Source organism: Panthera tigris, chromosome B1 (assembly GCF_018350195.1).
Source record: "Panthera tigris isolate Pti1 chromosome B1, P.tigris_Pti1_mat1.1, whole genome shotgun sequence".
Lineage (NCBI taxonomy): Eukaryota > Metazoa > Chordata > Mammalia > Carnivora > Felidae > Panthera > Panthera tigris.
In genome coordinates this window covers 28,087,909-28,101,804 of record NC_056663.1, presented here as the reverse complement: position 1 = coordinate 28,101,804, position 13,896 = coordinate 28,087,909, and the positions used below count along the sequence as shown (strand labels likewise).

Here is a 13,896-nt window from a genome sequence, read left to right as displayed (position 1 = left end):
AAACCATAAATTCCTTGAGAGCAGATACCGTATCTTATTCACCTATCACTATAATCTTGAATTAGGGATCTAAATCTCCTTAGATTAGGGATCTAAGTTTCCTCCTGCATCTGACATTTAAGAATGATACATTCATCCTGGAGAAAGTCATAATTGGGTAGTATTTAAATTATTGCATAGAAAGGTTTTAATTCTAAGAGGAAAAGGCTCCCTTTTTATCTATCCATTAAAAACAATTAAGGGGCACCTGGGTGGCTCAGTTGGTTAAGTGTGGGACTTTGGCTCAGGTAATGATCTGGGGTAGTGAGTTCGAGCCCCGAATCAGGCTCTGTGCTGACAGCTCAGAGCCTGGAGCCTGTTCCAGATTCTGTGTCTCCCTCTCTCTCTGACCCTCCCCCCTTCATGCTCTGTCTCTCTCTGTCTCAAAAATAAATAAACGCAAAAAAAAAAAAAATTAAAAACAAAAACAATTAAGAACTTAAAACCAGGGGCACCTGGGTGGCTCAGTTGGTTAAGCATCCAACTTCAGCTCAGGTCACGATCTCACAGTCTGTGAGTTGGAGCCCCGCGTCGGGCTCTGTGCTGACAGCTCAGAGTCTGGAGCCTGCTTCAGATTCTGTCTCCCTCTCTCTCTATCCCTCCCCTGGCTCATGCTCTCTCTGTCTCAAAAATAAATAAAAACATTTAAAAAAAAAAAAAAAAAAAAGAGGGGCGCCTGGGTGGCTCAGTCAGTTGAGCGTCCGAATTAAGCTCAGGTCATGATCTTGCGGTCTGTTGAGTTTGAGCCCCGCATCAGGCTCTGTGCTGAGAGCTCAGAGCCTAGAGCCTGCTTTGGATTCTGTGTCTCCCTCTCTCTCTCTCTCTCTGCTCCTCCCCTGCTCATGCTCTGTCTTTCTGTCAAAAATAAATAAACATTAAAAAAATTTAAAAAAATTTTTTTAAACCATAAATTTATAAAATATAAGAATTTGAGATCCCAAACTAGGTAACATTACTTAATTTAATCATGGTTTTACACAAATAACAGATTCAGTGGTTTCTAAGACTGTTTCTTAAGTATTACCTTTTTGTCTTAATGTTCAAGATAAAATGAGGCCGCTAATCCTAAGTTAGAGGTCAATTTTGTTTCTTTCTAAAAACCAGGTTTCTGGGGCCCCTGGGTGGATCAGTCAGTTAAGCATCTGATTCTGGGTTTCAGCTCAGGTCATGATCTCACAGTTTCGTGAGTTTGATCCCTGCATCGAGCTCCATGCTGCTTGGGATTCTCCATCTCTCCCTTTCTCTCTGCCCCTCCCCCCCACTCACGCGGTCTCTGTCGCTCTCAAAACAAACAAAAAAAAATTAAAAACCAGGTTTCTTCTGCGAAGTTCAGAAAAGATGGCTCATGAAGTGTTTAACTACAAGGAAAAGGGAGCACCATTTCTCTAAATAGTAATTATTTAGAAGTTTCACCTCTGAGGTTAAAGCACATTCAAGTTTTAAACGTGAGGTTCTTCGATAAGAGATGGCAAATGCCAACTTTAACCCCACCCCTTTCCCTCCACAGATGCTTGCCAAGCACACACTCCTCAAACACTCCTAGATGCTTGTTACTTCACCACCTTAGTTAGATCTCTCTCTCCTCTCTCCACAGGTAGAATGGACATACTACTGACCATCTTTAAGGCATTTTCAAAGGAATATAGAAAGCATGAAAGAACTAATCAAGTACTGTTAAATCCCTGACAGACACTATTATACAGTACTTAGTTATCTCCATTTCCGATTTTCAGTTAATACTAAACTCACAATCCTGAACGGCTTCTCTCATGCTCTCAGGGCACTATATGTTCAAGAAAACCAAAAGGGAGGCTATAAAGAGCTCCAAAAAATATAATCAGAAAGCTAATCTTCCGGAGAATAGGTCACATAATTCAGTGTTTTACATATGCCTGATCGCAAGAAAGCCCAGACTGTTGGTCAGAAAATAGATCTTACCTCCTGAAATTCTGATTCAGGCTTAGGAGCCTGGATTTTTAACAAGCAACAGATGATTCTCCTGATCAGACATATTTGGGAAACATAACACATCACCAAATCCACAGGAAGGTTTTCTAGTTTTAAAAGAACATACAAACGACATTCAATTATACTTACTCCCAACTGAGATGAGGTTGTGGCCCCTGAAAGCTTCTCACTGCCAAATGCCATAGGGCCTGTTGCGAAGGCATTGCTTGATCTTGGAGCAGAGGTCTTTGAGCCAGACCCAGAGTGAATTTCACACAGGCAGAGAAGAATCAGACCCTTTTGTCTGAGAAACAGATTTGCAATTATATTTTATGAGGTACTCCTGCATTTATTTAGGAGGAAATCACTCAAGCTGTGCTTAAACTAGTGACACAATGAAGTTTTACTATGATCCTTTATTGAAAATATTGAGAGTAATTCTCCTGAGACACTCCCTAAATTTCTGAGATGTTAAAAGTATGCGGGTGTTTTAAGTAGCCTGAGAAGCAGATCAACGAGCCAATAGGCAAGGAGTGATTAATGAGAACTTACTACTTGTAAGAAGTGGTAAATCAGTATTCAAATTTGTCACATAGAAATTTGTTAAAATGTAGACCGATTCAGCAGATCTAGAGTGGGGCCTGAGATTCTACATTTCTAGCTAGCTGCCAGGTCCACAGACCACGCTAGAAAATTTCTACGGGAAGGATCACCCAAATTTAAATGTGCCTAAGGATGACAGGGACAACACGATTACTTAAAATGAAGATCCTTGGTCTTCATTCCTGGATATTCTGATTAAGAAAGAACAAGACCTTGGAGGCTGCAATCTTAGCAAGAGCTTTAGAGTATACTGCTATAGGCAGTGCATAGAACCCACACTGAGAAATACTACTGGAAAAGTCACAAAGATTAGTAAAGTTTGGTATCTCTTACAGGATAGGGGAAAAAAGAGATCTGTGCCAAACAGCCATGCTTCAAAGACAGTATGAGATACTTGTTAAGAACAGTACTCATAATTTTCCCTAAAAGTTGTAAGACACTGACATTTTGGAGAGGAAGAGATTTTAAAGTTTTAATTAACAAACAATAACCATTAAGTATGAAAAGGACAATTTCTATATAAAAAGCTAAGTATCCTTCATATGATACAAACAAATGCCAGGAGCTAACGTCATGCAGTCTGATATAACAAATGATGGTTTGATGCTAAAAGCTATTTGTCCTGATGTATGTCCCACAGTAAATACTATAAACATCCTGTTGACTGGCAGAAATAGGAGGCACAAAAACCATTTGGCATCTTTACCCAGCATCACCACAGAAGTCAAAGATGACAGAATTACAGGAACTATACAGAAGGAAATGAAAAAACGTACCATTTCTATGCACTAACAGAAAATTCTTGTGAGTAGAGGTGGGGAGAGCTAATAAATTTAGATGCCAACAGTCCTGTTCATCTAGTATCTGGACAAAATGCCAGTGATGAATATGTGCTCTAACCTAGCAACTCCCTATCTCTTCTCTGCATGATAGCTAGTATTTTGTTTACTATGGTTTGGATGCCTGTCAATGGTAATGCCCAGTTACAATCATGTCCGCACATCAAACATGAATTAGTCATTCTGTCCTGCTTTCACATTGGCTGGACTTGACGGACCTTAGTTTCTTGGCCACCTCTGAATAGAGGTAACAGGCCTCTGTGGAACACCCATACTTTTCATAGCTAAGCACTGACGACTGTACAATACATTCTAATCATCACCTTCCTCTTAAGTTCAACCTATAGTGAGTTAGCAGAAATGTAACCTTGTTGAGGCAACTGACAAAAGGGGAAGGTAGAGCACTACAATGTACACCTAAAATTAATGTAACACTTTGGGGCACCTGGGTGGCTCAGTGTCTGACCTCAGCTCAGATCTCACGGTTTTTGAGTTCAAGCCCCGCATCAGGCTCTGTGCTGACAACTCGGAGCCTGAAGCCTGCTTCAGATTCTGTGTCTCCTCTCTCTACCCCTCCCATGCTCATGCTCTGCTCTCTCAATAATGAATAAACATTAAAATAAATAAGTAAATAAATAAAATTAATGTAACACTGTATGTTAACTATACTGGAATTAAAATTAAAAAGAAAAGAGTAAGGTAGAGTGATATGAAGGAAAAAGCACTGAGAAGGAATTATAAGTTCTATATGCTAGTACTAATAACCTTTGACCACTGCTTCATTCCTGAAAGCTGCTGAGCAGAGATGTAACATCTGAGAAAGTTAGAAATACTAGAACTAAAACAATGATGAAAAAGAAACACGGAACAACTCTATAGTGGTTCCAGATTAATGACCATTCCCAAATCAACACTGCACCCAGCAAACCATTCTGCAGTCCCCAGAAGACAGGAGAGATTTGTAGTATTAACTAACAATTTGACTTTTAAAAACAAAAGGGTGTGGGGCACCTGGGTGGCTTAGCTGGTTAACTGTCCAACTCTTGGTTTAGGCTCAGGTCATGATCTCAGGTTTCACGAGTTTGAGCCCCGCATCAGTCTCCTTGCTGATAGTGTAAAGCCTTCAGAGCTCTCTCTTTGCCCCTCCCCCATGCACGAGTTCTCTCTCAAAAGATGAACTTTTTGCTCCTCCTCTGGCTGCCCTCAGCACGTGTGCCCATCGGCTCTGTTATGGCGACCCACAGCCCCAGCGTTGTGATTAGTGATGATGAACCAGGTTATGACCTAGATTTATTTTGTGTACCTCATCATTACGCTGAGGGTTTGGGAAAGGTGTTTATTTCTCATGGACTAGTTATGGACAGGACTGAGCATCTTGCCTGAGACATGTTGAAGGAGATGGGTGGCCATCACATCGTAGCCCTCTGTGTGCTCAAGGGGGGCTATAAATTCTTTGCTGACCTGCTGGATTATATCAAAGCATGGAACAGAAATAATGATGGATCCATTCCTATGACTGTAGATTTCATCAGACTGAAGAGCTACTATAATGACCGGTCAACAGGGGACATAAAAGTAATTGGTGGAGATGATCTCTCAACGTTAACTGGAAAGAATGTCTTGATTGTTGAGGATATAATTGATACTGGCGAAACAATGCAAACCTTCCTTGCTCTCCATGGTCAAGCAGCATAATCCAAAGATGGTCAAGGTTGCAAGCTTGCTGGTGAAGAGGACACCTCGAAAAGTGTTGGCTATAAACCAGACATTGTTGGATTTGAAATCCCAGACAAGTTTGTCGTAGGATATGCCCTTGACTACAATGAATACTTCAGGGCCTCGAATCACATTTGTGTCATTAGTGAAACTGGAAAAGCAAAATACAAAGCCTAAGATGAGATTTCAAGTTGAGTTTGGAAGCACCTGGAGTCCCCTTGGAATCACCAGTCCCATGTTCTAGTTCTGTGGCCAGCTGCCCAGTAGAGCTTTTTGCATGTATCTCCTAAGGATTTTATCTGTTTTGTATTTTAGAAATGTCAGTTGCTGCATTCTGAAGTCTTTATTTGCACTATAAGCATACAGACTATCAGTTCCCTTTGAGTGGACTGTTTGATTTGTGAACGAAAAATCTCTTAAACCACACCACTATTGAATGAAAATAATGAAATTGTATCTGTAAGAAACATTTAAAGAGAAGATATATTAGTTTTTTAATTGGTATTTTAACTTTTATACATTCAGGAAAGAACAGAAGTGACTGAATATTGGCAATTATACTACTGTGTATTTAGAAGAGGAAGAAACAGTCAGTTTTCCTATCAGTGACAGCATCTAAGGTATTGTTGTGTTGGATAAGCCATACGTCCTGGAATTATTTTACTGTTTCAATAGTATCAACTGTATTTTCTCACTTGTTCAGATTATTTCTGGTGAATCTTTGTCAACAGTTCTTTTATTTATTTATTTTTTAACGTTTATTTATTTTTGAGACAGAGAGAGACAGAGCGTGAATGGGGGAGGGGCAGAGAGAGAGGGAGACACAGAATCGGAAGCAGGCTCCAGGCTCTGAGCCATCAGCCCAGAGCCCGATGCGGGGCTCAAACTCACAGACCGCGAGATCGTGACCTGAGCTGAAGTCGGCCGCTTAACCGACTGAGCCCCCCAGGCGCCCCTGTCAACAGTTCTTTTAAATACAAATCAGCAAATTCTAGAAAACTTTACCACATTTTGAATTGTTCAGTGTAAAAATCCTTACAATAAAGGCCGTCTCTTTAAAAAATAAATAAATAAATGAACTTCTAAAAATTAAAATAATAGGGGCACCTGGGTGGCTCAGTTGGTTAACTGACTCTTGATTTCAACTCAGGTCATGATTGAGCCCTGGGTCAGGCTCTATGCTGATGGTGCAGAGCTTGCTTGGGATTCATATTCATTCTCTCTCTCTCTCTCTCTCTCTCTCCCCGCCCCCCCTCAAAATAAAAATAAATATTAAACAATTTAAAAACAAGTGGGTTAAATACCTCCAGAAATAAAATTAGACCCCAAAAGCCACAGAAATCCCCAGTCTCTCGCTCGTTCTTCATTCTCATCATATACATCCATCACCAACAGACTGTTTCTTGTTGGGACACTCTTGTAAAATGGCAGTTTTCCCTGAGAAAAGACACTAGCCTCATTCACACCTCTAGAGAGCCTGAAATAATGGGAACTATTTCCAAAGAGAAAACTGTTTGGGGGGAGGGGGAGATAATAATCTACATCTATCAGAATCTTAACTTAGTTCCTGCACAAGGCATTCTTGCTTTGCTTGACAGACAACCTTCACACAACCTATACCAAAAACACCCACTAAATAACGAAAGACATTTCCGTCTTGCCTAATCAATAAAACCCCAGGAGTACAGACCCTGTGTCAGTGGCAGAATACCTGATCTACATCATTTTATAAGTGAAGTTTATCAGACAGAAGGTTAGGAAAGTATGAAAAAGAAATCTCCTGAGGCTTACGGCACTGGGACGGCAGGTGTAAATCTAAAGACTTCAGGAGCCCAAGCCAGTGAAACGTGTTGTGGCCTGCCTACTTCTGTTACAGAACAGGTTATGAAAAAAACCTGCTATGTTATAGGCGCCCAGGGCCTGTTCAAGACCCCAACATTTCTTTTGGCATGCAAGTGATTATTCTACCTCCAGGGCTTTTAAAACACTCTACTTTTAAACAAATATTAAAATGCTGGCTAGTTACCATACTTATTGATGTTTTCTACTCATTTTAATATATGCAGTAGGGTTTTTGCTAAAGAAATACACCTGCCTTTCATCAGGGAGTATCATAAAAGGCTAAGGAAAAATAACTTCACTCCAAAGTTTTTCTATTTTTAAATGAAATGTTTTCCCTCGGTTTAAGAAAACATTTTTACTGCTTTCAGGCAATGAGAAACCAAATCAAACCATAAGTGACAGACCAATTAATAGCTACACTTACCCATGTTGTTACGGAAGGCCATGCCAGCCAGCATTTATAACTCCTGTTATTTTTTCATAGTACTGCAGTTCTGGAAATATTATGCAGAATTTTATGTGATGACTTCTATAATCCAAGTACCACAAATCCCAAGGCAGGAACTGGGACTGAAGATCTCAGCTGGGTGGAAAGAAACTACCAAAAGCTACCATTCACTGGCCACCTGGGACTTCCCAGCCAACATCACAGGTATGGGCATGGGGTTCTGCTCACTCTCTAGCCCCTACCTGCAGTGGCCACCCACAGTGTCTGTCCTACCTTCCTCCTCAAAGTCTAGTTCTGGGTGTTAGGGAATAAAAGCAAACAGAGTTTGTAACCATCCAGAGTTGCCACCAGACTAAGATAAGGATACCTGGAAGAGAATATTAATCCCAAAGTTGTCCATCTATAAATTCATTTCATGCTGAACTGTTTAATTATTATTTCTTAGGAACTACCATACAAGGGATTGAATATTCTACCTCCAGGGCTTTTAAAGCAGTGTATTTTTAAACAAATATTAAAACACTGACTAGTCCTCATACTTCCTGATTGTAAAGTGACTAGATAGAACAATCTAAATTTTGTAATTTTAACCCATTCTCCTACCCGTTGTTTTAAGAGGAAAGTTATTTGGGAGAAGGAAACCATGTCTTAATTTATTTTGATGTGGCAACCTGCTTTCCATCTGCGTCTCTTGTAATACCTCCATTTGTTTAAAAGCAAGATAAACTGTTCTTTAACAAGGTTTGGAGCCCTGCTTCTAAACAGGACATCCTAGTTGACTTAGAGTGTAACTAAATGTAAATTGTAATTTTTCATGATTTTCTGTTGAAACCAAATTCTGCCCATAAAACCGTATACTCTGGTCCTGAAGGAGTTCTTTCTAAAACAATGGAAAAGTACTAAAGAGACTATCAGAGAAGCATAAACTCCCTAGAATCTGGCCTCCTCGTCACATCTGAATAATTCTGCTCCTCCCTGAGGCCCAGTTTCTCCCTATGTGGGGTGGAGGCAACAATGCTCGCTTCTGTCTCCTGAGAGGAAGTGGTGTGTGAAGAGGACAGACTTGATGGCCTACTAAGAGCCACAGGGAGAAAGGGGACATTATTCAAGTTGCTTCAAGATATCAGAACATATTCTTAGCCCCACAGGAAGGACCAAGTCAGAAAATATCACGTTAGAGGTTTCCTATTTTAACTAAAAACTCAAGTTTAAAAATGCTACAAAGTTTGTCGTTCGCATTTTCCTTTCTCTTTATTTCTTTTCTTTGACTCTTGATCAGGCTCAAAAAATTTAAGGAATAGATGCCAGAATGGTAAACTATTCAAAAGCCTGATAATGTGGAATTAGCACTGCTCTAGAAACCATTTTTCCCTGGCAAAAGTCACCTGTCATTCTTCTCCAGCATTACTACCTGAATGAATATAAACACAATGTGCCATATCCCCAATTTCTGAGGAGATTTTTAAAAAATGTTTGTGTGTGCAAGAGATAGAGAGAAACACGCATGCACAAGTGGAGGAGGGGCAGAGAGAGGGAGACAGAGGGTCCAAAGCAGGCTCCCCCTCTGTCAGTGGAGAGCCGGATGCAAAGCTCCACCAATGAGAATGAAACTCACCAATGCTTAACTAAGCCACCAGGTGCCCCCCCCCACCCCCCAGTTTCTAAGCCTAACTTCAACTCCAGAGAACACGCAGGAGGGATGATAGACAAGATAAACAATGGATAGAAAAACCTATTCCTATGAGTATGGTCTCACAAAATTTCGATTAGACATGGGGAAGAAATGAAGAGTATATAGAGTTGTATACAATAGTTGCCAAACATTACAAGCATTTTATTACATGCATTTAATCTGAACTTCAACCAGATAAACTAGGTCTTCTCTCTGTCCCAGTTTTATACACGAGGAAACTGAGGCTCAGAAAGCTTAAGTAACTTGTAACAAACTATAAAGTGACAGAGCCAAGACTCGAACCTTAAACTTTCAAAATCTGACTCCTGAAGTCGAGGCCTGTATACCATTACACCTATTTCTACCCACTGTTCTCTATACTTTTCCAAATTCTTACCAATTTCTACCAGCCACCCCCTCTTCTTCAGCACTGCTGCTTCCATTTCAAATTCTATACTTGATAAGGTGCCTTGATGCCTTGACTTGAACTTGAGAGGCAACGTAGTAAAGAGGTGGAAGGAATAGAAAGGGAGCTGATTTTAAGACTAGTACTGAAAAGAGTAAGAGAGTTGATCCTCATGGCAATGGTAGGAAGAGCACAGGGGCCAAACCCTGGAAAGACGTCACTTTGCAACCATCTTGTGGTGTTCCACCAAGAACGTTAGGCTGTACGTTATGCCGTGCAAAGCAGGACCTTCATACATGCTTAATACTACAGCATTAACACAGTATGCGGAAAAATGGGCACAGGTTAACTAACTTCTGTTTCACTGACCTACACCACATTAGTTAAATCCTAGTGTTCTAATTAACAGAAAAGAATTACACGAAAGTCATCTATAGCCAGAAAATAGATCCTTTTTTTAAAATGTTTCATTCTGAATTCAGCAGTGGACACTGTCATCGTAAACCATTTCAGTTGTTTCCTTATCTTGGCAGAACCCACTTACTTCTAACAGCATGTGTATGTGTTCTCACACAAAATCTAGGAACACCAGAAGACTATGGCTTTCGGGCAAAAGGACAAAATGAACTAAGAGGCTTTTGAAATCTCCTGTTTATATCAGGGAGCGGTCTATAATTCATCATCTGGCAAAAAAATGTAATCACAAATGAAGTATGTGACACTTATATTAACAGCAATGTTTAAAATTTCCCTCAAATAAATGCTATATAACATTCTTTTTTAAATGATGTAGACCTATATTGCAGATATAGAGTTGTCCACGATACACTGCTAAGTTAAAAACACCATACAGGTAAAATTTTGTATACTGACACAATGAAGTTCTAAAAGTATCTCAATGAAAGTCAGATGCAGGACTTTTATTTTTTAACCTTTAGTTTTTTTGTTTTTTTGTTTTTTTTTTTCCACCATGTATTTCTTAAGAATTAGGAAATCTCTCCATGTGTGACCAATTGGAAGGAAATTCTTCTGGGCTATCCAAGAGTTGCACTTTATGGATCCCAATGGTTGTAGAGTGGGTGAATCTTTTCTTATTTTGGTAAATATTGGTAACGATGACTATCCACAGTTAACTAAACACTGCATACAATATACACTTTAGTAAGAACTGCCTGTTTTCTCCAATATCTATTCTTCCTATTTCAGATTTTAGCTGGGCACACAATTTCTCCAACTCCCTTACTAGGATTATATTGCCAAGGTCTGACCAATGATGTGATGTGCTGCCTGCAAGTTCTAAGTTGTGCCTACATAACGGGAGCATTTCTTCCCTCTTTGCTGTTGTCGAGACAATATGATGGTGGGAACTGGAGCAGCTATCTTAGACCATATGATGAAAGCTACCTGTTAAAGATGGCAGAACAACAATATAGAGTCCCTGTCGAATACAGACCCACATACCTACCATGAACCACTATCCTAGACTTTCAGGTGAGAGAAAAAGGTCTATTATGTTTAAGCCACATTTTGTTTTTTGTTGCTGCAGTCAATATCCTACTGCATGCATGTGCATATACATACCCCAGGAAGTTATTCTCAGGCTACAACTAAATATCATCCCTTTTTTAAACATAAGTTTATTAAGCTGAGGACTGAAAAATTAACCTAACTCTGCTAAATCTTTAAATAAAAAACAGAAAAAGCTGGGGAAACTGGGGAGCCTGGGTGGCTCAGTCAGTTGAGCATCTGACTTCGGCTCGGGTCATGATCTAGCAGTCCATGAGTTCAAGCCCTGAGTCGCATCGGGCTCTGTGCTGACAGCTCAGAGCCTGGCATGCTTCATTCACATTCTGTGTCTCCCTCTCTCTCTGACCCTCCCCTGCTTGCATGTTCTCTATCTCTCAAAAATAAACATAAGAAAAAAAAGAAAACAGAAGAATCTAAAATATCTTATTTTTTTAGTTAACCTCCTTGGTTTCTGAGTAGCTAGTTTGAAACAAAAATGCCTCCCCCTTATCAATTGCTGGCCTTGTTTCTTACTTGTGAAAGGAGTAAAAGATTGAAAATATTGGGAGACTGCTAAAAATAAAATGTACTAACTGACCTAATCTACCTCATGAATTAACCACAATGAAAGTTAAAGTAAATTAGAAGTTACTAAACACAATATAAAATCACCTTTAAAATTAATATACCACATTACTGTAATATGAAACAGTAACACATTAGTTTATATTAAAAAAAACAACAACAACAAGGTTTACTTCAAGCAGGTGTTCTTTGGCAATTGTGAACTATCCAAATTATGTTTAGTGTGTCATATTGGTATGTTTCAACTGATTTCACTGCCGCTTTAACAAAATCCTCACACAAATACATTTATAGAGAAACTGAAGAGGCATGGGCAGCTCAGTCAGTTAAGCAGCCAACTTCAGCACAGGTCATGATCTCACAGTTTGTGGGTTCAAGCCCCACATCATGCTCTGTGCTCACAGCCTAGAGCCTGGATACTGCTTCAGATTCTATCTCCCTCTCTCTGCCCCTCATGATCTGTTTTCTGTCTCTCAGAAGTAAATAAAAATGTTAAAGGAAGGAAGGAAGGAAGGAAGGAAGGAAGGAAGGAAGGAAGGAAGGAAGGAAGGAAGGAAGAGGAGGGACTGGGTGGCTCAGTCCGTTAAGCGTCCAACTTCGGCTCAGGTCATGATCTCACAGCTCATGAGTTTTGAGCCCCGCGTCAGGCTCTGTGCAGACAGCTCAGAGCCTGGAGCCTGCTTTGGATTCTGTGTCTCCCTCTCTTTCTGCTTGCGCACTCTCTCTCTCTCAAAAATAAACATTAAAAAAAAAATTAAAAAAAAAACAACAAAATCATAAATGTTAGGGAGAAAGAAAAACCTAAAAACCTCAATTATCTGCTTTCCTAGAGAAAATAATTCTTTTTAGGAACATATGGATTACTGATTTACAGGTAAAGACAGAATTTATAGTTCAGACAACAGGTTAACAAACTAATCTAGAAGAAGTTATTCTCTTGAAATATCTAAATACCTATGTCTTTACTTTTGTCAAGGACTATTCCTTTCAGACATAAATATAACATTTCCCTTGAAATGTTAAATTTGTCCTTTTATAGAGTATACAGTTTCTGCTTCCAGTATCTGGTTATCTTGTTATTCTTTCAAACATTTCCACATTCTCCTTCTGGTCAAGCTTCAACCAGATAACACATGTATTAGGTAGACAAAGAAGATGAAAATCTAAAGGTCAAATTATTTCCTACTATAAGAGCTTTAATAGATTCTCAAAAGGTTTTAATAGGATAAGATGTACCAGATTTTCAGGCCAATCATAACACAGCCATGAGTTCACACAAAATATCTAACCCCACAGACATAAACTCAGGAGGCTCCTCCCTTTGGACAAGAAAGCTAAAATCTTAGCAGTGCTTAAGTTCCTTTAAACTTAAGGTTTTCTACACCACTAGATGTCCCAGAAATGATCCATCAGCAGCAAAGCAGATCAAAAGATTAAGATCCACAGGGTGGCTTTCTCTGTGTGCATAATTTAAGGTGAAACTAAGAGAGGCAAGTCAAGGCAAAAGCCACAAGTGACAACAACAACAAAACATTTCAGAAGTTATTTAAAATCTTTGAAGATGTACTTAAAGATCTTCTATGAGGAAGTAGGAAAGGCAAAGTGGAGTTAAGAGGAACAGAGAACTTTTATGTTCCACCTCATCCTCTTTCTTGTTCTTCTACAACTGGAAGAGTAGACTTGAAACCCAAATGCAATAGTAATATGTGAAAAATACATATGGTTACGCGTGGCTGCCTACCTTGTCCACTTTAAACTACAAAGATTTAACGTCTATTTAACATTCTTATAAATAATGGCAAACCAAAAGTTATAAAGTATAGGAAGAAATCAGTTTTGCACCTAACATTTACATGGTGTTTACAAATGCTTTGTACATGTGAATCCACAAACCCTAATCCACAATTCCAAAATCTAAAAGCTCTCAAAGTCTAATTCGAGTTGAAAAGAGAGAGGTTGTATGTGCAAACTCAATGGGTGGCAAAGCAGAACCTGAAGTGTTTACTTATGGCCTTAATTTATCCCACTCAGTGTTAACTATTTGCTTTACTACAGACATAATGTGCTTAATTATTAAAGTGCTACCTTAACCTCACTGTGCTTATTATCTTTGGGTTACGTACTGTGTCATCTTTCAAAATCTGAAAGATTCTGAAGCACCTGGGTGCTCAGTTGGTTAAACGTCCAACTTCAGCTCAGGTCATGATCTCACAGTTCATGAGTTCAAGCCCCACGTCAGGCTCTGTGCTGACAGTTCAGAGCCTGGAGCCTGCTTCCAATTCTGTGTCTCCCT

The 13,896-nt window shown here is 39.5% G+C and overlaps 1 protein-coding gene and 1 pseudogene across 5 annotated transcripts in view; one reads left to right on the top strand and one right to left on the bottom strand.

The window, feature by feature from the left end:
• Window positions 1-13,896, bottom strand: part of RBPMS (RNA binding protein, mRNA processing factor) — a 166,694-nt gene that overhangs the window by 105,578 nt on the left and 47,220 nt on the right. For 2 of the 5 annotated variants that reach the window (XM_042983128.1, XM_042983129.1), the window contains exon 1: window positions 2,137-2,277. The exons of 2 other annotated variants lie outside the window; for them this stretch is intronic. In XM_042983128.1, coding sequence (XP_042839062.1) covers window positions 2,137-2,210 — 74 coding nt within the window. In that variant the 5' untranslated portion in view covers window positions 2,211-2,277. Of the gene's footprint in view, window positions 1-2,136; window positions 2,278-13,896 lie in introns of those variants that run through there. One more of the 5 variants, XM_015542784.2, reaches the window with a different exon arrangement.
• Window positions 4,656-5,335, top strand: LOC102965743 (annotated as a pseudogene).